At 41.1% G+C, this 21186-nt stretch overlaps 1 protein-coding gene across 1 annotated transcript in view; it reads left to right on the top strand.

Annotated features, from left to right (window-relative positions):
• The window catches only part of ZFHX3 (zinc finger homeobox 3), a 207055-nt gene that overhangs the window by 133657 nt on the left and 52212 nt on the right, over positions 1–21186 (top strand). Inside the window, exon 5 of the mRNA XM_036750070.1 lies at positions 6789–6896. Coding sequence (XP_036605965.1) covers positions 6789–6896 — 108 coding nt within the window. The remainder of the gene's footprint in view (positions 1–6788; positions 6897–21186) is intronic.

Genomic DNA, 21186 nt, shown 5'->3' on the forward strand with positions numbered 1-21186 from the left:
TAATGTTTACACCTCTATTTGTGGCTGGCATTTTCTTCTACAAACCAATTTCCAAGGCTTTGTAAAATTGCTACAAATCCCTACTGGGTTGTCAGTTGGCATAAAAGGCCTCTATTGGGAGCAGAATTCCCCACAGATTTAGGAAACATGTAGTTATCTTTATCAGGTTGTTAGGCATAAGTAAGGTGTGTTAGGGGATCTTTTGCATTTATATTCAGTGAATCCACTTTTACTTAAAGGAAATTGTGTGATGATATAGTATCAGCAGGAAGACCTGAAATGAGCCAGGAACTTTTCCCTTTTAGAGGATCTGGAATTCTTATAACTGGAGGCCATGAGCTGTGCCCTCAACCACTGGGACATTAATGAAGTGAGCTGGCTGTATTCAGCCGTGAGGCCTGAACAAATGTTATCTGTAAAAAAAAATTAAGTGATGAAAATAGACTTCTTAAATGACTTCAGAGAAGGCTTTACATGGAAGTTGGAGGCAGAAGAAACGACCAGTTCAAAAAGCCAGATGATCCTGTTTCTTCAGTCATTCCCTAAAAAGAAATCTATCTGGTGAGGAGTTAGGGAAATGTTCCAGAGAAGGTTCTAGCTTCATTTGGGCAACAGTAAGACAGGCAAGTCAGCTACGCCAGAGTAGCAAGGCCCCTGAGGGAGAGACAGGAGTCAGAATGTACCAAGCCAGTCAAGCCACCACCCCCACCACCTTGACCACCATCTTTCCTGGGACCCTGTTGGGGACAGCCCAGGACCCTAAGACCAAGAGCCCTCTGCTGTCACTCTGGGAATTAACTCTTGTGGAAATATATTCGGTCAGTGCTTCTTGAAGGGCATGCCTGATGACCCAGAACAGAAAGCCCTTACTACCAGAGACGTTGGCACCATCAGATGGTTCCCCATCAGAACCTGACTTCATTGTATCAGTAGAAGTGATGTCGAGAAAGAGCTGTTACCATAGTCTTTGACATCGCACCCTGAGGACTGTGGGACCGTCTGACTTACACCTTCAGCCTTCTCTATGTGGTGTTTTCTTCATTAGAATGTAAGTTCTTGAGAACAGGGGCTACCTTGTATCCTCAGCGCTTAGTCCAGTACTTCGCATACAGCAAGTGCTCAGTAAAAGCTTTCTTTCATTCATTCAGTAATGCTTATAGGAATTGGAATGGGCTCCTCCAAGAGGTTCTAGTCTTGACTTCTCTGAAACCTTTTTAAATAGGGAAGAATATCCTGGGTATCTGAAAGTGCTTTTCTGCCTAAAGGCAAGGAAAGAGATGAGATGATCTTAGAAGGAAGGTTCCTTTCAACCCTGTTTTCTCATGTTTCTAGAATCAGTGTGTGGAATTGTTCAACTGGCCATAATGCTAGGATCCTAATGCTCACTTGAAATGTAATAGGATGAAAAAAGTATTGTGACTGGGCTCTTTTTGCATTAAAAAAAGAAGGAATCTCTGTTATTTTCCATAATGAACAGAAGCCCTTGTTGAAACATAGGATTTTCCAGATCAAACTATTCGTCAAGGGTGTACTCGCGTCTGACTGATAATAGGGAACAAAGTATGAAATCTCTATTGATCGAGGCCAATTTTTGTTGCTCTTATTGGGTGAAATCTCTTTCCTGGCCCAAGAAAAGATCTTGCATTGCTTGGTATTCAATCAGTATGTCTGTCCTATGGACGCTCTAAAAACAGAACCGTGAATAGCAATATTTCTGCCTCTGTCCACATTAAAAAGTGGACTAATACCACCTTACCCTTCCAATAGACACTCTCCTGCCTGTACCCTCATGCTGTTTGACTCAGAGGAGGGAAAACGAGGGACCCTCCTGCCTGATAAGCCAGCCTCGGAGCCCTTGACCCCAAGGTCCAGCGAATTTCCGGCTTGGCTCCTGGTGAAGGGTTTTCTTTATCCTTGGGGGATTTAAAAACAACAAAAATGAAAACACCTTCCCTGCAAGACAGTGTGGGCCCTGGCGCTGGCTGGAGGTTTCTGTAGTTTGTATCCTTGTTTTTTCATCATTTTTCTACCTTTATTGGTATTCATAGCTCACAGTTTTCCGGTTACTGTCAGCCCGGGCTTTCATCCATTTTAAAGAGCTATTTTCCCCCTTGCTGTTGATGATGATGGTATAAAGACAGATGGTGTAACTGCTTATGAATGTCCTATTTTATTTCCCGAGAACCAGACAGTTCACTTGAAGACATATATTATTTCCACATGCTCAGGTTAGGCAGCCCAGACAGTGTCTGAGTCCTGGAGCCAGCTGCCCCTTTGCTTGCCTCTCCATGCAGATGCTGACACCTGTAGGTCACAGGTGGGATTGCATGGAGGCCTCCTCACCACAGTCTGGGGTGGGGAGGTGGTTGGCATTCAGCTGGTCCAGACACTGATGTTGTGTATAAATAGTGTGTTTTCCTGGCTACTTCTTATTTTCTAGGAGGAGGGAAGCCATTTAGCTAATGGGTGGGACAAGAGAGAGAGCATTATTTTTTGTTTCAAGACGAAAGGAAAAAGACAGAGAAAGACAGACAAGAGAGATAAACAGAGGCAGAGGTGGGGGAGACTTTTAAAGAATTTTGGTTAGCAGCCCTTAAATAACAAATCCTGGCTGCTAAATTTAGGCAGCCTGCTGTAACTCCATCGGCCTTTACCTACCTGATGCTAGCGGGGAGGAGAGGACAGAAATTTAAGTTTCCGCAAACAGGATTATGTTTCAGGATCCTTACCTGCCTACTCAATCTGATGTCTTTTTTCCTCCAGAGAACTGCCTATGGGACAGACCTTGTGAATCACTGATGTATGTACCATTTCACTGGGATGCTTTGTCCTTAGATTCTCATGCCCAGGGTCTGTCTATCTCTGTGTGTGTGTATCTACACACAAATGTGCATATCCATATATATGGCATCTTGGTGGCTCAGTGGATGAAGCACTGGGCCCAAGGTCAGGAAGACCTGAGCTCAAATTTGGCCTCAGATAGTTGTGTGACCCTAGGCAAGTCACTTAACCTTGTTTGCCTTGATCTACTGGAGAAGGAAATGATAAACCACTCCATTATCTTTGCCACGAAAACCCCATAGATAGTATGGTCCAAGGGCTCTCAAAGAGTCAGACATGACTGAATGGCTGAACGACACCTCTCTTTCTCTGTCTCTCTGTCTGTCTGTCTCTCTCTCTCATATATATACACACACATACACACATACATATACATATATCTATATATACACCTAGAGAGAGAGATGTAACTAGAGAGAATTAAATCTATGTATAGACATATCTATACTTAGATATATCTCTACATACATAACATACATGTATGTATGCATAGACAGACAGACAGACAAGATGAGACCTTGGGCATGAGAACAAAGCATCCGGATAGGTACGTAAATACATACATTCATATACAAATACATAATACATTTAATAGATAGATCTAGATGTAGTGGTATCTTTAGCTATATACACGTGTGTGCAAATGTCTATAAATATGTGTGTGTGTATATATATATGTATTGCATATGTATGTATAGATAGATTTTGGAAGCATCCAAGTAAACAAGGGTCAGAGTGGACTGTGTAGTGTGGCTGTAGGCTGCTTAGCACAAGGACAAGTCCCTCAATCTTGGAATTGCCCTCATAACACCAAATGAATCGTTTTCTCCCTTTTGGTGGGAACTGCCTTCTAGGACTGCCTCAAACCAAGTTGGAGTTTTTTGGCATGCGTTATGTTTGGCATATCAAATAGGTGGTTGGGCCTGGAGTCAGGAAGGCTTGAAGCAAAATCTAGCCTCAGACACCTTCTATGCCTTCAGCAAGTTGTTTGCCTCAGTTTCCTTAACTGTAAAATGTAAAAATAGTACTTTCATTCCAGGGTTGTTGTGAGGATCAAATTAAGTAGTATTTACATAATAGATGCTTATCTTCCTTCCTTCTCCCCACCTCCACTCAAAATGGGAGAGACTGTGGAATCTCCCTTTTGTATAATGAGTGAAGTTCTGCTATGTTGAGACTGACGTATTAATATTATAAGTATTTTTCATCTTTGCATATATAAATATGCTTAAAGATACCAGTAAGTACATATGAAGGTAATTAGCTGACAATGAAAGAACAGATTGAATGGTATTGACTGAAGAAATGTTTTACTATCTGAAGATCAATTTTACAATTCAGATGTCAGATACTTCATAAAAAGTCAAAATAAAAGAAGCATAACCCAGTCTGGTGGGGCCGGGGAGACGGGGGAGCAACGATACAAAGGTATGTGTACTCACATGTGTATGATATACATGAAATCATATTCAATCAACAAACATTTGCTAAACCCTTGATATGTATGTGATGACTAATATTTAACCTATTACACTTTGTTTACACAGGGCCATAAAGTTTTCAAAGTCCTTTCACGTCCATTTTCCCATTTGGCCCTCTCAATAGCACCAGCCCTGCGAGTAGGAAAGTCAGGTGAGAGTATCCCCATTTTAAGGAAAAAGAAAACCAGGAAAGCAAAGTGATACAGTAGAGGGAAATGCTCTATTTAAGGTCAGAAGACCAGGCTCAGATCTTGGCCCTAGTACTAACTACTAGTGGTGTGGGGCAAATCACTTGCCCTTATCTGTAAAATAAACTAATGGGTTCAACTAGATGGCAATTAAGTTCCCTTCCAGCCATTAATCTATGGTCCCATTAACTTACTTGAGCTCATTCAGCTTCCAGATTCAAGAACCAGACCTAGAACCCTCAGCCAGATGCCTTTTCCGTTGTCTTATGTTCCCTCTCATAGAATCTGCCTATTCCTCAAAGACTTTCCCAATCATTTTACCAGACCAATTATTCTGCTTTTACATTATGACTATGGGTGGGGAAGGAAGAAATCTGGGTTATCTTTAGTATTACAGTGAAAAAAAAAATCAAAACATGAGAAAGTTATATGCCAAGATTTGCTCAGTGTATTGCAAGGGGAGATAAAAATAGGAAATACCACATACAGCGCCATGTTCCCAAAGGGCATACCATAAATGCTATAATGATAAAGTAAATTTTCTGATTCTCAATCCAGCCCACTTCTTCTCGGTTTCCATTGCCCTTTCAAGAAGAGCAAGGAAGAATTAGTCTCCAAACCAGTGATTCTCATTTCATCTCAACATGCTTTTAAAACCATATTTAGGAATAATTTTATTCTTCCTTAAAAAAGAAATGAACTTTGTGAGCTAAAATTTAAGAGCTGCTTTAATTTGGGAGCTGTAAGTTCTTAAATTCATGTTAAAATAGCAGGGGTTGAAATGATCTATATTTTGATTGGTCTAGAACCCCAAATATTGTCTTTGATATCATTTTTCCAGCAGTTCTTTTGGATTTTAGATACATATTTATGTGTCTTTCAACCATAAAGGTCATCTAAACATCTCCATTAGCATCAGGCTCCAATGTTAGATGAATGGAATGTCCAGGTTTTCACTCTAGAACCTTGGAGGGCATGATCCTTGAAGTCTACCAATAGATGTCTTAATGTGAATTGATAAACCCATTCAGGTCCTGCTCAGTCACTCAGAGTTGCAAGGGCTCACCACAAAAGAAGTGATGGACAGCACTTGATTGTCATCTCTGCTTTGTTTTGGAAGATAAATTACTCAGTGAGACTTGTTTTGGTTGTTGTTATTTGTTCTTTTAATTTAGATAGGTTTCTCATATTCCTTTTCTTCGGGGGCAAAGCTTCAGCATTTTTTTCCACATTTACCCTTCCCCTTTCTCTACCTTGTTTTTTAACCTAGCCTTGGAAATAACCATTTGACTACTTGCCCAGAAGGTAGTACTTCATGTTAGGAGGGCAGGAAAGACAATAGTTCTCATTTCTTTTATTTCCAGTGATGGGTATGAAGCTGACATTTTTAAAGGAAAAAAAAAATCTAGGTAAAACTTTCATTCTTATTTTTCAAGGAGTTTAGTAGTGGTTTAAGTACTAGTGATTATTTGCAGGCCAGAAGGTGGATTTTCAGAACAATTTCTGGAATGGCTGTCATTGATTAAAATCTAAGACTGATTCTTCAACTGCAGCTGCGTCCGAAAGTCCCACATTGTCCCATGTGTGAAAAGAGAACCCAGAGGAGCATATAAGGAATCCAAGATCTGGGACAGTCCAAAGGCTTGCAGGGACTAGAGATCAGAAAGGGCCCAAATGAAAAGTAGTGTGATGCAGTGGAGTCAAAGGACCCCAAATCCACTTCTGACTCTTGGCGTGTCCTGGTTGATTTGGAGCCAGTCACTTTATTTTCCTGGGCCTCAGTTCTCTCAATTTTAAAATGACGACTTTGGACTTGATGACCCTCCAAGGTCCACTGTAGCTCAGAATCTATGGGCTTACGGTGGCTTTATGTTTTCTAATATGAATGCTTTACTTGTTAATTATGGGAGTGTGGACAGGTTGCTGTTTAGGCAAGCTTGATTTTTCTCACTTCAAATATCTTATTTCATTGAAATACATTTTTTTTCATATGTACGCAAAAGTACCTATTTTCATCTATATCCCAGCCTACCTTCCTGCTTTTGAAATGAGAAGCAATTCTGTTCGGAACTGTCCTGCTGAGCCATTCTATACCTCCTGGTGCATTTCAGCCTATTGGGCACAACAGGCCAGAATCATTGGCATCTCTGTTTTGGGCCAGAATCATCGGCATCTCTGTTTTGGCTGTTTGTCAATTCTTTGGAATAGCTGTTGAGAGACCTTGATTTTCTCTTTTAAAAAAAAGAAATTGACGTTTGTGTTTTTGGTTCTATTTCAGAAGAATCGATTGAAGATGCCGAAGGACCCAGTGAAGCAGCTGCTGACCCAGAGGAGCTCACTAAAGATCCAGAAATTGGAGGCGATAAAGACCAGGGCAAGTGGCCAGGTAGGTCTTGGCTGCCCTTTGAACCTGAATCCCACACTGTAAACTACATAATAACAACTGAGAAAAAGGGTAGCCTAGGATTTGTCAAGTCATCATAGATATACTGAATTGACACTGTTTTAAGTGTATATGTGTGTTTTACATAAATGCATTTACATAAATATACATACCTTTATATTAATAGATATTCATATTTTTATATTAGATCTATTAGCATATATTAGATGCTGTTCAGTTTTCTTTGTTATTACTCCTGATATTGGGCTAACAGTAAAGACCTTTATTCTTCCTTACCTCTTTGCAGGATTTGAAAAGAGAGTTGATACTAAGCTTAGGATAGGGTATATAGTACTTTTCACCCGTAAGGGCATAGTAAAAATTTGTTGATGAAATATTTGTTGAATGAATGCCTTATATCCCCACTCTCCCAGTTTGAGGTGCTAGGTGAATCTAAGGTGATAAGGCTAAGCCTAAGAGAGGAGAATGAAGGCTTTTTCTGGAGAAACTCAGGTGTCAAAAGCTGTATCTCTGTTCTGAGGAAAAAAGAAGGTAAAACTAAGGAGAAGCATTACATTCTGAGAGGAAGGAAAGGGGGAACAGAAGAGCAGACACTGATAAGTTGCTTTTAAATTTAAAAAAAAAACATAACAACAAAAGAAAATATGTCAAGCCAAAAAAAGTTTCGTTTGGTCATCCTAATTCATATTGCACACCATTGTTAATATAGTAATGTCCTGAGTTTTTTTTTTTTAAATCCACTTTCTTAGCCAGCATTGGTCAGGACTTTGCTTCACTTCCAGGCAGGACTGTACTTAAATCATGTTCATTCTTGGGCTTCACCATTTAAACCAGATATAGAAACTTGGAGAAGGTCCAGAAAAGAACAATGAAAATGAATGAAGGCTTGGAAAATACGGCCTATGAGAAAAGGCTGCAGGGATCGCGGCTATTTAACCCCGAAAAGAGAACTATGAGAGGCAGGCAACTCAGTCTGAAAGGAATATATTGTAGCTAGTTGAACACCACATTTCTGGGTCTACTCTAAAGAATTAAAAAGCTTGAAATTGTAGAACAAAATTAAGTTAGGTATTATGTGATTGGAACTTTCAAGGTATGCTATCTGGCCAGGAGTTTGTAATGCGGGACTGGAATTCAGAGGAAAATTAGGTTTGGGAATAGAGATTTTGGAGCCATCTGTGGAATGATATTTGAACCCAGGAGCATTGATGAGATCACAGAGATAAATATAAGAGCCTTCAAGGACATGCATGCTTCAGGGGTAGGACATGAATGATGATCCAGCAAAAGAGATTGAAAGGGAAGGCTGGGGAGAGTAGGGAGAGCGGAGGGAGAGCATTGTCATGGATACTAAGGGGATGGTAGAAGAACTCGTTGCCAAGTCCAGCGGTTGGAGAGAGAGAGGATGAGCACTGGGAAAAGGCTGTTGGATTTTGCCTCTGGATCATTGATCACCATGGAAATAGTGGTTGCTGTAGAATGAGATCAAAAGCCAGGTTACCAGGGGTTGAACTATAACCATCCAGAATCCAGAGTATTTTCAGAAATAGAGAAATCACTGATTCCGTTCAATAAGCATTTCTTTGCCTCCAATGCTGTTAAACAAGATGCTCCTTATATGGGGATGTAAAGGAAAAAAAAGAAAAGAAAGAGTACCTGTGCTCAAAGAGATTACATTCCACTGCCAAAGAAAATAGAACGTGTGCAGAGAGAGGTGATCATAAACTAATTTGGAGAAAGAATACCAATAACTAGGCAGCAGGAAGAGCCTTGTGAGTAGGGCGGTACCTGAGTTAAGCCTTGGAAAAGATAAGGGTTCTAAGAGAAAGAGATAATGGTGGAGTAGTGCATTACAGGCCCAGGAATGACTTATGCCAAAAACATGGAGGTAGAAGACAGTGTCAGATGTAGGGAAGGTAGGGTATTGTAAGGAAATGGTATGATGCCAAAAAAAAAGGGGGGGAGGGGGGGATGGGAAAGGTAGATAGGAGCCTGAGGGATTCATCTTTTTGTCCTGAAAGCAGTGGGAAGCTATTTAAGGTTTTCAGGTGCAGAAGTGACCCAGTCAGACTTCTGCTGATATAAAAGCTCAAGAGGGGTGAGGGATGAATAGGTGGTCAAGGAGGAGCAGTAGGCAGGCTCATTCTAAGAGCTGGACCATGAAAGGAAAGAAAGAGAACAGTAACCAGAAGGGATGACAGAGTCGACCGAAAGGTTGGGTGTTTGGGGCTGGTTTGTTTTTTAATGGTGGAAGAGAGCTGGACGTGGCTGTAGGCAGTGGGAAAGAAGTAAGTCTATAGACGGGGAAAGTTGAGAATGGGAAAGTGGGGATAATTGATGAGAATCTCTAAGAGGATGCACAGATGGAAATGGCATCACAGGTACAAGTTAAGGGGTTTGCCTTGGAATGGAAAAGGGACCACCTCTTTAGAGACAGCTGAATTGAACGCTGGGCCTGCAGTCAGGAAGACATCAGGTTGAATCCAGTCTTAAACATTCATGTGACCCTGGACAAGTCTCTTAACCTGTTTGCCTCAGTTTCTTCAACTACAAAATGGGGGTGATGATAATATGCAGGGCTGTTGTGAGGATCAAATGAAATAATATTTGTAAAGCCCTTAGCACAGTGCCTGGCACATAGTAGGCACTATGTAAATACTCATTCCCTTTCCCTCTTTCCCAGTGACTAGGGCAAAGGAAGAACTGATGGTGGGCAGGGATGGGGTGGCATGCATAGCGGGCAGATGTTGGAGTGCACAATAAGGTTATATGATTAAGATACAGAATCGGGGGTTGTGCTGGGGGCCTAAGCAGAGAAGCAGAGGATGAGAATACTTTTCCTAGGGAAGCATGACAGTGTCAGTCCTCAAAAGATGATTTGTTTAAGGTACTGCCTTATTAGCAAGTGAGGGAAGAAACCAAAACAGTGATTCTCAACATCCCTGAAGACGGAGTCCCAGTTTTCATTGTAATTGTGGGCCTAAGTCTAGAGAACAGGCAGACACAAGTTAACCACATTTGCCCTATGCTAACTATGAGTTGAAATGTCTTAACACATGGATCAAGGCATATGGTGTGTCTGTCAGGAATCAAGTGAAGGCTGGCCAGTTCCCAGAGGGCTGCCTGGAGGGTTAGTGGATCCCTGCTGACATTTCACCTACTATGAACTGTGGATAGCCTGTTCCTCTCAGGGACCTATGCCTTCCCTGAGAAAGGTCTGACTAAGCTCTAACCTCATTTGTTCTGCCTCAGCTTTCCAGGGTGGAAGCACAAGCTAGCTGTACTAGGCAGTACAGGAGAAGTTTGAGACAACGCCCCCAACGGATTGATAATCCATTGGTGGCTTGAAAATTCTCCAGGTCTGCTCGGGTTGTCGTCTTTGTCAGCAAAGCTCCTTGAAATCTCTTGAAAGATGAACCTGCAAGTGTGAAATTTAGAAGTAACAGTAGTAGTGACACATAGTAAGCTTGATAGGAATGGCAGCTACCCTTTGTTTCTTATTACAGGCAAAGTTAACAGAAAGCATGGAACATTTCCGCAGGCGAGCCAAGCGTCTGGAAATGCTCTTTAGAGAGAAGTGTCTTCCTTTGTGTGCAGACATTTTCTCTAGCAAACTTTTTCCCTCTATTTGCTGGTTGAGATGTAAAAATATCCCCTTGATCTTTCCGCAGAGTAGATTTGTGTGAGTAGTAGATTGAAAAACCCCTGGTGTCAGCAAATGAACAACAATTATCGTAGTAATTAGCCAATCAATTATTAATTGATGGAAACTACATAACAGATAATTAAAATGATACTTTATAACCAATAACTAGAGAGCAAATAGAACTGGAAAAAAAAACGTGATGGCAAAATGATTGTCTTTGTACCCTCTTAACTGTTTTGGTTTTCACCTGAAGAGCCCCATGATGGACCTAATGAGGTTCATGTGAGATAAGAAATCCCTGGTGAGAGAAATGATGTGGCAGTTAAAAACGGGAAACAGAAAGGAATCCAACTAAATGACACTGAGATTTCTGAGCAGTTCTGTTCAGTTGTTTTGTTTGTTGTTTTGATCCTGACTGAGATTCTTGTTTGTGCTATTTCTGGAGAAATGGCCTAAAGGGATTTTACTTTTATTTTATTAATTTTTTTAAAGCCCTGATGCTCACCTAATGGAACAATTAGTGCATTGGAGCGTCCCTGATTCAAATCCATGGTAGATTGCTATTAAAGAAGGTATTAATGGGCTGGAGAGATCTAGGAAATTGTTAGAGAAAAGTGTGTTTGTGGAGTACGCTGCTGGCAGGCATGATTTCCATCAGGTTTGACATGTTTAACATAAATGTATAGAGTATAGCTCCTGCCATTTAGGAATATTTCCTACAGGCCTAGTGCCTTTGTCATTACTGAGATTAGGAAATAGGTCATATGCATTTTGTTAAAAGTCTGTTATCAGGAGGCATCCCCACCTAGCGTATGGCTGGGCATGTGTGGGTGCGCCATCATAGCAACGCCCACAATATAATCTGTGAGAGAAACAAAAAGGAAAAATCAAGATGGGGAAAAAAATGACCGCCATTAAATTAATCTAGAAAGGATTAGAAAGCAGTCTAAGTAGAAAGAATATTAAGACTAGAAATAAGCCTACCTGGGTTCTGTATTTCTCCAGGACATTAATTAGCTATAAAGTTTAAATAAGTCACAACTTCCCTGGGCCTCAATGTCCGTATTTTTATAATAAGTAGATTGAACTGAATCCCCATGGTCTCTTCCAACTCTAGCATTTGTGTCTTTGCCTAAAAAGGCTAAGAAATGAATTCAGTTAGCGAATGAGCATTCACTGTTAAGCACCTACTATGTGCCAGGCATTCTGTAGATGCTGGCACAGAACTGACAGCTAGCTTTTTTTCTCCATTCCAATGGTATTTCTCCTCTAGGATATGGATAAGCTGTCAGAAAGTGTTCACTGTGTTTGGGCCCAGAATAGTAGAACTGAACTGAGAATAACTGTAGTCCCCTGGCAGCAGCCATCCTCAGGCTTGGGATGTTGAGGTCATCACGTGATGTAGTATCACTGTAGGATGGGGAAAGTTCAACTGACCAGAGATAACTTTAGGGATCTTTGAATCAGTGAATTTTTCACAGCCTTGTTGTAAGGCGGAATCTAGTAGGACCCCACTTCTTCTGTGGACCTACTTTCTCCCTTACTCACCTGTTTCCCTATGTACTCAGAGACAAGCTCTTGGCACTGAAGGTCGTATATGTGAAAGAACGTGCTAAATGTCTGCTTTTTCTGGGCCCGCTTGGGGTTCACATTCTTACAAACAAAGAAAGCTGGTTTTGTTTTTTCATTTTCATACACAGTTGGGAATTATGAGGCTGTGCTGGCTTTCACAGGACCCACTCTTCTCCACATACCACCCCCACCCCTTTTTCCCCAAGGTATTTTCTGTATATCTTGGCTGCTTAGATGTACTGCAGGCTGAAATCTATCTCACAATTAGAAAATAAATCCTTTGGATTGTTTTCATATAAGGAAGCAAAAAATAGAAGTGGGTAGATTTCTGTCCTTTTTGGAATGCCAAGAGCTCTCAAATGACTTGACTTTCTGAATTTGCATTTTATAAGCCATGATAGTAGTAGGAGCAAAAATGATATCAGTGATAAATACCTGGAGTTTGCTTTTCTGAGAGAATAGCAGGCTACTTTGCTTATCCTAATACTTATTTTATTGGAGCAGATGGTATCTGTCTTTTGCAAGCAAGGAAATCAAGAGAATGCGAATGAATGGATGAGCATTTATTAAGCCCTTCTTTGCTAAGCACCGGGGTTTCAAATTGAAAAACAAAACAGTCCCTGTTCTTAAGAGGCTGGCATTCTGATGGAGGGAGACAGCTTTTCTAGGAGGTGAGTCAGTTACAAGTCAGATGGAAAAGTCTCATGGTTTTACAGAAACGCTGCAGTGAAAAGACAAAATCACATCCACTTCTGATGAACCATTTGACAGTGCTGAGGACTTTGGTGGTGGGAACTTTGTTTTCTGGGACTCCTGTAGCTCTGTTTGCTTGAGGAGGTGCATCTAGGTTGCATCTCTGTAGAGGTGGCCTCACCAGGACATGGCTGTGAGCGTGGGGCTGGAAGCAAGATGGGTGGTCTGGGTGGTGTTGTCACTTACAGGATGCTTGGGTGCCAGTTGGTGGTAGTGAGAAAGGGAGACCCCTCCTCCACAGCGATTGTTCCCCTCAGTGAGGGCTGCAGGGCAGAAAGCCTGGTCTCTCTGATAACTCAATGGATGATAGCAGAAATCTCACCTAGGCCTCCTGAAGTCTTCCGTGTATTGCTCTTTCTACCAGACTACACTATTAATTAGTGTATAATGCAAATTACTTTCATTATTGGCTAGGAAATAGTGATAGAATTTAAAACAATAGGCTTAATTGAACAAAAACAAAATCAGGCTTTTCTTAGGTGCCTGGGTATGTAAAGAAAAGCAAAACCAACCCCTGCTCTCAGGGAACTCACACTCTAATGGGGAGGCAATTTGCAAACAACTGTGTCCAAACAAGATCTGTACAGAATAAAGTAGAGATAGTTTTGGGGGTGGGTATATTGGGAATCAAGATGGGCTCTTAGCACTTATTCAACCAAGTGCCCTTGAAGAGTTTGGCCTTTGTTTCCTTGATTAAATTAGGAGTCCTTGATGACCTCTTTGCCTCAAGGGAAAGGCTAGTTTACATGGGTTTGAGTGACATGTTTGTGACATCAGAGGCTTTTAGACCACGTGGGTTTGTCGCATTTTTGTGATGATTTTGGGTCCTAAGGGGAGTTGCTAACTCCAGAGCCAATAGTAAGAGCTTAAGTTCTGGTCACTCAGATGACGTTTGATGACGGCTAAAGAGTACATCAAAAGGGAAGACAGAGCTATTTGCTTAGGGCTCTCACTGTTGGTGGTGTGCCGATGTAGAGACTCTGGGCAGCTGTACTTAAGAGCCCTCCAGCTTGTAGATGTTCGGACTTTGTTAAACCCTGGTAACTATGCGTTGAGATTTGAATCAGACAAGGTCTGTCTGTTGATGTTTGCAATTTGTTTGTATTTGCTCTGAAGTTCTGGCTGCTGGCTTTTCCCTGAACTAAGTGAATGATATAGGTATACTGGATTAAAGTAAGATTGTTAACCCCTTGATGATGCTTTCCTTAGTAAAGCAGATCAAAAGAACCTGGGCTTGCAGTGTTCTGTGAGCTGGTTGTTGTTGGTTTTACCCCCCAACAGCAGCTACTAGCTGAATTGTTGCAACAGTGGAGAGGGCCCTGACAATGAGGAAGACCAGAAAAGACTTCTTGCAAAATGCAGAATTTTAGCTGAGACTTGAAGGAAACCAGGAGGTAAAGATGAGCAAGGAGAGTATTCCAGGCATGGGGAACAGCCGGTAAATACACATCATCAGGAGGTGCTAGAAATAGAGAGGAAGCCAGTGGCACTGATGGAAGAGAAATATAGGAAGAGGCTGGTTAGAAAGGACTTGAAAAGCCAGACAGGGTTTTCTATTTATTTGGTCCTGGAGGCAATGGGGAACAACTGATTTTGATTGAATGGGAGGAGTACGTGATGTGGTTGGCCCTGGGTTTTAGGAAGGTCCTCTCGACAGCTGAGTAGAGGACAACCTGCAGTGGTGAGAGGCTGGAGGCTGGAGGGGTGAGGTGATGCAGGTCCACACCTGGCTGTGGCAGTGGCAAAAGAGATAGGATAAAGGTAGAAGCTAGTGATTCTGTGCTGCCCTACAAAAGAAGGGAGCTCTGTGTCTGGCTCTCCTGGTAACCTCCTACAGCTTCTTGTTGGTTTGTTTGTTATTAGCTTTCCTTCTTGAAAAAGAGAGGAAGAATACCATCGGGAATCTCAGGGAGCCTGATTCCTGTTGGTGGGGGATAAATGCAGAACTTTGGCACCCACAGGAAAAGAAGAGTTTAAATATTCCATCCACCATTTTTCTGAGGACATCCTAGAAATTGCCGTAGCCACTCAGCTCTGAAACAAAATTAGTTCTAAAACTCCTCTTGGAGCTTTTTGGCTCAATGAACCACCTGAAAATTATGCAAAAGGTTAGACTTTGGGTTCTTGGCAATCTGAGAATTAGAGAATGGATACAAAGAGATGAAATGATTGGAATTTCTAGGATTCTGTTTATGGAGTCCTGAAGGACATAACACTCGCTTTCTGTACTTTTACAAAACACCAAGAGCAAATGATTCTGTGCCCTCAGTGTTGTGAGTCTGGAAGAGCAGAAGAAATCATTCCAGCTTCCAACTCTGGCAAAAGGTTTGGACAATGTTTTCTCCCCCAGTGGACAAAACCCTCAGTTGTTCATCATGTGAATCCTAAACTCTGGAAATTTCTAAAGGGGATCATTCAGAAGTTGCCTGGAAAAAATGTTCCATCAACCTTGCAATAGTGAACCATGAACAAGACTGGGCTGGTCCTCAGATACTACAACTTGAGTCCATCACCAGGTGATGGTACCCACCAGAATTGGTGCTCTGTTGTCAGCCTTCAAGAACCTAGAGTCACCTCTACACCACAGTGAGGCATTGGAGTTGGACTTTGGGGGAGGATTTATTTTCATAAATTCATTGACTAATAGATTGAGAGTTGAAAGGGGAGCCGTCTAGTCCACCCCCTCATTTTATAGAAAAAGAAACTGAAGTCTAGAGGGTTAAGTGATTTACATAAGATCTAATCCAGTGACGGGGCAGGGTTTGAACCCAGGGCTTTTTTCTCTACCATGATATCTCTCACATGATCTCAGGATTTAATAGCTATTCTAAGGATTTGTCAAGTTGTAAGTTTGGAACCAAGAACATTCTGGGGCCTTTCTGTGAAGCCATGTTTAAATTCTATCTTTTGTTAGCTTCATTGAAATTACATTGGGATGATACCGCTGGTGAGTGACTATGAGGGAACCCCTCCCACCAAATGCATGTTCTGTCTCATCCTGACTGTACCAAGTACTCTGATGTGCCACAATCCCATGTTGCGACTAGAACCCAAAGGAGGGTGTGGTTTTTTTTAAGCCTCATGCCCTTGGTACTCATCACAATGCTTCACACATAGTAGATGTCTAGTAAATCTTTGTTGACATTCAGTAGGATGGCCCAGCTCCACTTCCACTTCAATAGCTCTCTCTCTCTCTCTCTCTCTCTCTCTCTCTCTGACTTGGCAAAATAAAAAAAAAATAGTAAAAAATAACACTAATTGGTGCTGTGAAGTTGAGTTTATAGGTAGCCTTTTCAGAGAGGAAAAAGAATCACTTTGTCTAGTGTTAGGAACATTGCTGTTGGATGCCTCCATTGTAGGCTTGGGATTACATCATCCCCAGCAGTGAGCGGGAGATAGCCACTGGCCAGTCAAGGCCTGTGCTGTCTCCTCTGGAGGAATGATTCTATAGCCTGATATAAAATGCTTTAAAAGCAAGTGAATCCCCCTGGATCCAGCTGCCAATACCTCCTAGGAGAGGGCCTGATCATAGGTCTAGTTTCCCAATCAGACTACCTTGTGACATCTGCAGATTCAAGCACCATGTGCTAGTCCTTAGCTTAACTGCTTGTAGAAATCTTGTAGAGCAGACTAGCCTTTTGTAAGTGTGACCTTTGTCCCCAGAGGACAAGCAAGGTTAGGGGAGTCAGCAACCAACAGATTCCAATCCCTTCCTTAAAATAGGAAGACATCCTAAGTGTTTGCCCTTCCTATAGAGTGACCCCCACCAGAGATGACTTCATTGGAAGATGAGAATAATGATCATTTAGAAGTGAAGCTTTCACTGTCCTGAATTACACTTGAGAGAGGGAGGGGAAAAAAATGTGGTTTTAGTCTTCAAAATTTCCAAATTTGTAACAAAAAAAAATTCCGAGTTAGAGTTAGGATATGTTCTTACAAAGGAATATGCTTATTACTTCACTTTTAGCTCCTGCTGAATGAGGGCATCATCTCAGCTGAGTCATCTAAACCACAGGCCTGCCTCCCCACCATTACATGTGCGTAAGGATTGCCAGACTACCTTCTAATATAGGGTGACTACAGGAAGGAATGGTTCATGCTATTTAATTTGCATATTAAAGCAAATCAAGTAGCTCCAGTCTTAAGACTTCTCATGGATATGATCACAGAATATGAACACACAGCCCTTTAAAGAAGAATTGCAAACTGTTAACAGCCATAGGAGACATTGTTCCAGATCCCTAATTATGGGAGAAAAGCAAATCAAAACAACTCTTGGGTTTCACTGCGCACCTAACAAATTGGCAAAAATAAAAGACAGAAAAACTCAATATCTGAGAAGTTGTGAAAAGACTAGTACCCTAATATACTATTGATGGAGCTGTAAATTAATTGCTCTAAACGTGGTGGAGAGCAACTTGGGGTCATGCTAAAACAGGAACTAAAATGTCCATACTCTTTGATACAGAAATCCACAGACAAAGCATATACCCCAAGGAGGTTGTGTACCAAAATGTGTATAGCAGCATTTTTTTTTGTAGTAGCAAAGAACTAGGAATAATGTTAGATGCCCATCAGTTGGGGAATGGCTGAACAAATTGTCATACATGGATGTAATGGGATATTACTGAACTATAAGAAACAATAAGTATAAATGAATAGAGAGAAGCCAGGAAAATTTTATATGAACTGATGCAAAGCAGAGTAAGCAGAACCAAGAAAATGATATATGCAATGACTTCACCAGGGTAAATGGAGAGAAGGCAAATGAACAAAATCAAAAACAAAACCCTGAATGTTATGAAATGATGACTAAGCTCAGCCTCAAAGAGAGATTAGGCAGTGTACTCCTCTCTGCTTTGTGAAGGGGATCTATGGAAATGGAACACTGCGTGGGATATCAGACTTGAGTTATTGTTTAGTTGTGGTGAGATTTTTTTCCTTTGTTAAAATAAATTCCTCTCCAGGACAGGGGCATATGAAGGTGATATAAATCTGTACAGCTTTCAGTTTGTTATAGTTATCAGTCATGTTAAAATGGTGAGTAAAGAGTCCAGGTTTGCCCCCCAAAAGGAAAAAAAAAAAACATGTACACAGCTAATGTACAGTAGAAATCTCCATTGTTATTTCAATTTTGAAATTATGGTCCTTTGAACAAAATAAAACATAAACTTCATTTAAAAAAAAAGCCTTGTAATAGCCACAAGAACTCAAAAAAAAACCCTTTTAAATAGTTGTGGGCATATTAAATTCTGACCATATCAAGAGCTAATAATAAAGTTCCTGCTAAAGGAGTATTTTCATGATGGCCTGGTCATATTGTGTGTATAAGTAATTTTTTAAAGTTTTGTTTCCAATAAAGTATCTTTTGCAAAAAGGGGGAAAAGTTTTAAAAATTGTACTTTTATAGAAGGACTTTTTAAACAGACTCATGTTTACTCTTTGTTGAAGGGGGAAACATAAGTGATATATTGAGGTCCTAGAATGGAGAACCCCAAAACTTACAACGACCACCTTCCACATTTGAGATGCTAAAATTCTGGTTCCAGGATGAACCAATCCCACTTTATGGTTGTCCCATTTCCAGTGTCAGACCTGAGTATCTCATTTCCATTAAAAAAATCACCATTACAGAAGACAGTGCTAAAAGATATTAATGAAAATTGGAGAGAAAAAAAACAAAAGACTAAACCCATTCGAGTGATACTGTTAACCTCTTTAGACTTCTCCGGATTAGCCCATATTTGTTGGTCACCTGGAATGTGCTAAAGTACCACCTTGTCCTAAAAAGGGCAGAAAGAGCTCCTATGAGACACCTGGAAGATCCTGTTTCTGCTGCCCTGGCATGTATAAAGCTAGCAAACTCATATGGAATTATAAGTAGTGTAATAGTATTGTTAATATAGCAATGATTATAAAATCCTTTTTAACTTTCAAAATGTTTTCTTACCTATTGTCTCACTTGCAGGTTGGAGGTGAAAAATCAGAATGTATATGATTCCCTTTAGTTATGGAGTAATTTTTAAAAGTCACAGTTAAACCATAATAAGAGACCCATTGTGCTGCATCATCCTAAGGGCATCTAAGGATAAAACTGGAAAGATTGTAGATGGACCAAAAAAAAAAAACCCAGAAAACATCTATAAAGATTTTTATGTAAAATTTGCCTATCAGTGACAGTGGTCTTACCGTATTTGACTGTACCATCACAGCCCGCTGATGTGCTAGGAAAGGCACTGAAGGAAAAAGATGGGAGAACAGCTTCCCCAGACTCATCATATACAGATGAGCCCCATGCTGGAGGTGACACAGTTTTGGGGGTGTTGAGAGATTGATTTTCAAAGTATCTGAAACAAGGAAGAGAAAAAACACCCGTCTTCCCTTAGCATTGCCCTACAAAAGTGACCGAGAACATTCCTCACAACTGACCCGTACACCTGCTTTCTCCATCTGAACAAAGGCTTTTTATGAGAAGAATCAACTCAACATGGGGGGCGGCACCCAGGATGAAGGTGTGAGAAGGCAACAGACAGGCTTTCACAGATGGTATTCTACAGAAATCTTCATGATCACACAACGGACTACTCACTGTTGACAGCACGCCGCCTTACTGACTGTCCTCCAACAAAGCATCTCCCATGAATGCCTCGGAATCTTATGATTACTTGAAAAATACAACAACAGAGAAAATGTATTTACCCCTCTTAATATGAATCAAGGAATAAAACAGGGAGACAAATGTTTGCCACCATTATTGAGAATGCCCAGCACAGAATTGAAATGGAAGAGAGATTCCTTGTAGAATGTACAGCATAGGTGATGAGGGCCTCAGGATGTTCCTGTTTATAGATGACATGGTACTGTGTGCTAGCCCAGGAATGTCACAGACACTACTAAATGAAATCCATAAGCCCTCAAGAGTTTAGCCTACCTGTGTATACAGGGGTAGGGTGTGGAGAGGTGAGAAGTAAATGAAAAATGCCTGTTGTCTGTACTACAAAATTCATTTGAATGGACACCCTGTAGAGCTAGTCCATTAGTACAGATGCTGGATACATACTGAGAATGGACAGTGAACTAAATGTGAAAGTGAATAGGAAGAAAGTGAGCTGGACTGCCTTGGGGAAATTGTGCCTAGTCTTAATGACCCCATTTTTCTTCCCCCAAAAACGAAGGCCCATTTTTAAATAATGATCTTCTTCCAGTGATGCTGCATGGAAGCAAGTCACAGAATCTCCAAAGATTAAATCTGTGGGTCATCCGGAGGACGGACAGTAGAGAAGTATATAGTAGGTGTTTGCAGGCGGTTGCACAATAGAATTGTGCAAAAGGAACAGTGGAAAGGAAAGGAGTATGACCAGCTGGAGTTTTGGGAAGATGATATTTGTAGCTATGTAAAGGAGAAATTGGAAGCTGAGAGTCCAGAGAGGAGACTGTCATGGTTGTTCAAGTAAGAAGAGATGAAGATATGAAGTAGGAAGAATATTGGCTGTGTGGATGAGAAAGGAAGCAAGTGTGAGGTATTGGATGAATCCTGCGGAGGAGTTTGGTGTTGATGGGGGCAAGTCCCACAGGACAAATGGACGTGATGCAGTCTTCATCTTTGAAGAGAGTACAAGAATGTCGCAAGTCCTCAAAGAGAAGGGAGTACCAGATCATCTTACTTGTCTCCTGAGAAATCCATATGCGGGCCAGGAAACAACAGAACATGGAGCAACTAATAGGTGTAAGACTGGACAAGGAGTACCACAAGAATGTATGTTGTCTCCTTGTTAATTTAACTGTTTGCAGAGTTTATCATGCAAAATGCCAGGCTGAATGAATCAAAAGTTGGAATTAAGGTTGCCATGAAAAATATCAACAGTCTCAGACATGCAGACAATACCTTATGGCAGAAAGTAAAGGGGAATTTAGAAGCCTCTTGATGAAGAGAGTGTGAAAGCCGGCTTGAAGCTTAATGTCAAAAAGACTAGCCATGGAAACTGGTCTCGTGACTTCTGGCAAATAGAGGGAGAAGAAATGGAAACAGTGTGAGATTTTGTATTCTTGGGCTTAAAGATCACTGCATATGCAGAGTGCAACCATGAAATTAAAAGATGCTTGATCCTTGGAAGGAAAGCTGTGGCAGATCTGGACAGCACACTAAAAAGCAGAGACATCACCTTGCCAGCAAAGGTCCCTATAGTCAAAGCTATGTTTTTTCCCAGTAGCAGCGTGTGGCTGTGAGAGGTAGTTGAGCGCTGCAGAATCGACACTTTTGAATCATGGCACTGGAGAAGACTTTTGGGAGTCCCTTGGACA

The sequence above is a fragment of the Trichosurus vulpecula genome, chromosome 3 (assembly GCF_011100635.1).
Source record: "Trichosurus vulpecula isolate mTriVul1 chromosome 3, mTriVul1.pri, whole genome shotgun sequence".
Lineage (NCBI taxonomy): Eukaryota > Metazoa > Chordata > Mammalia > Diprotodontia > Phalangeridae > Trichosurus > Trichosurus vulpecula.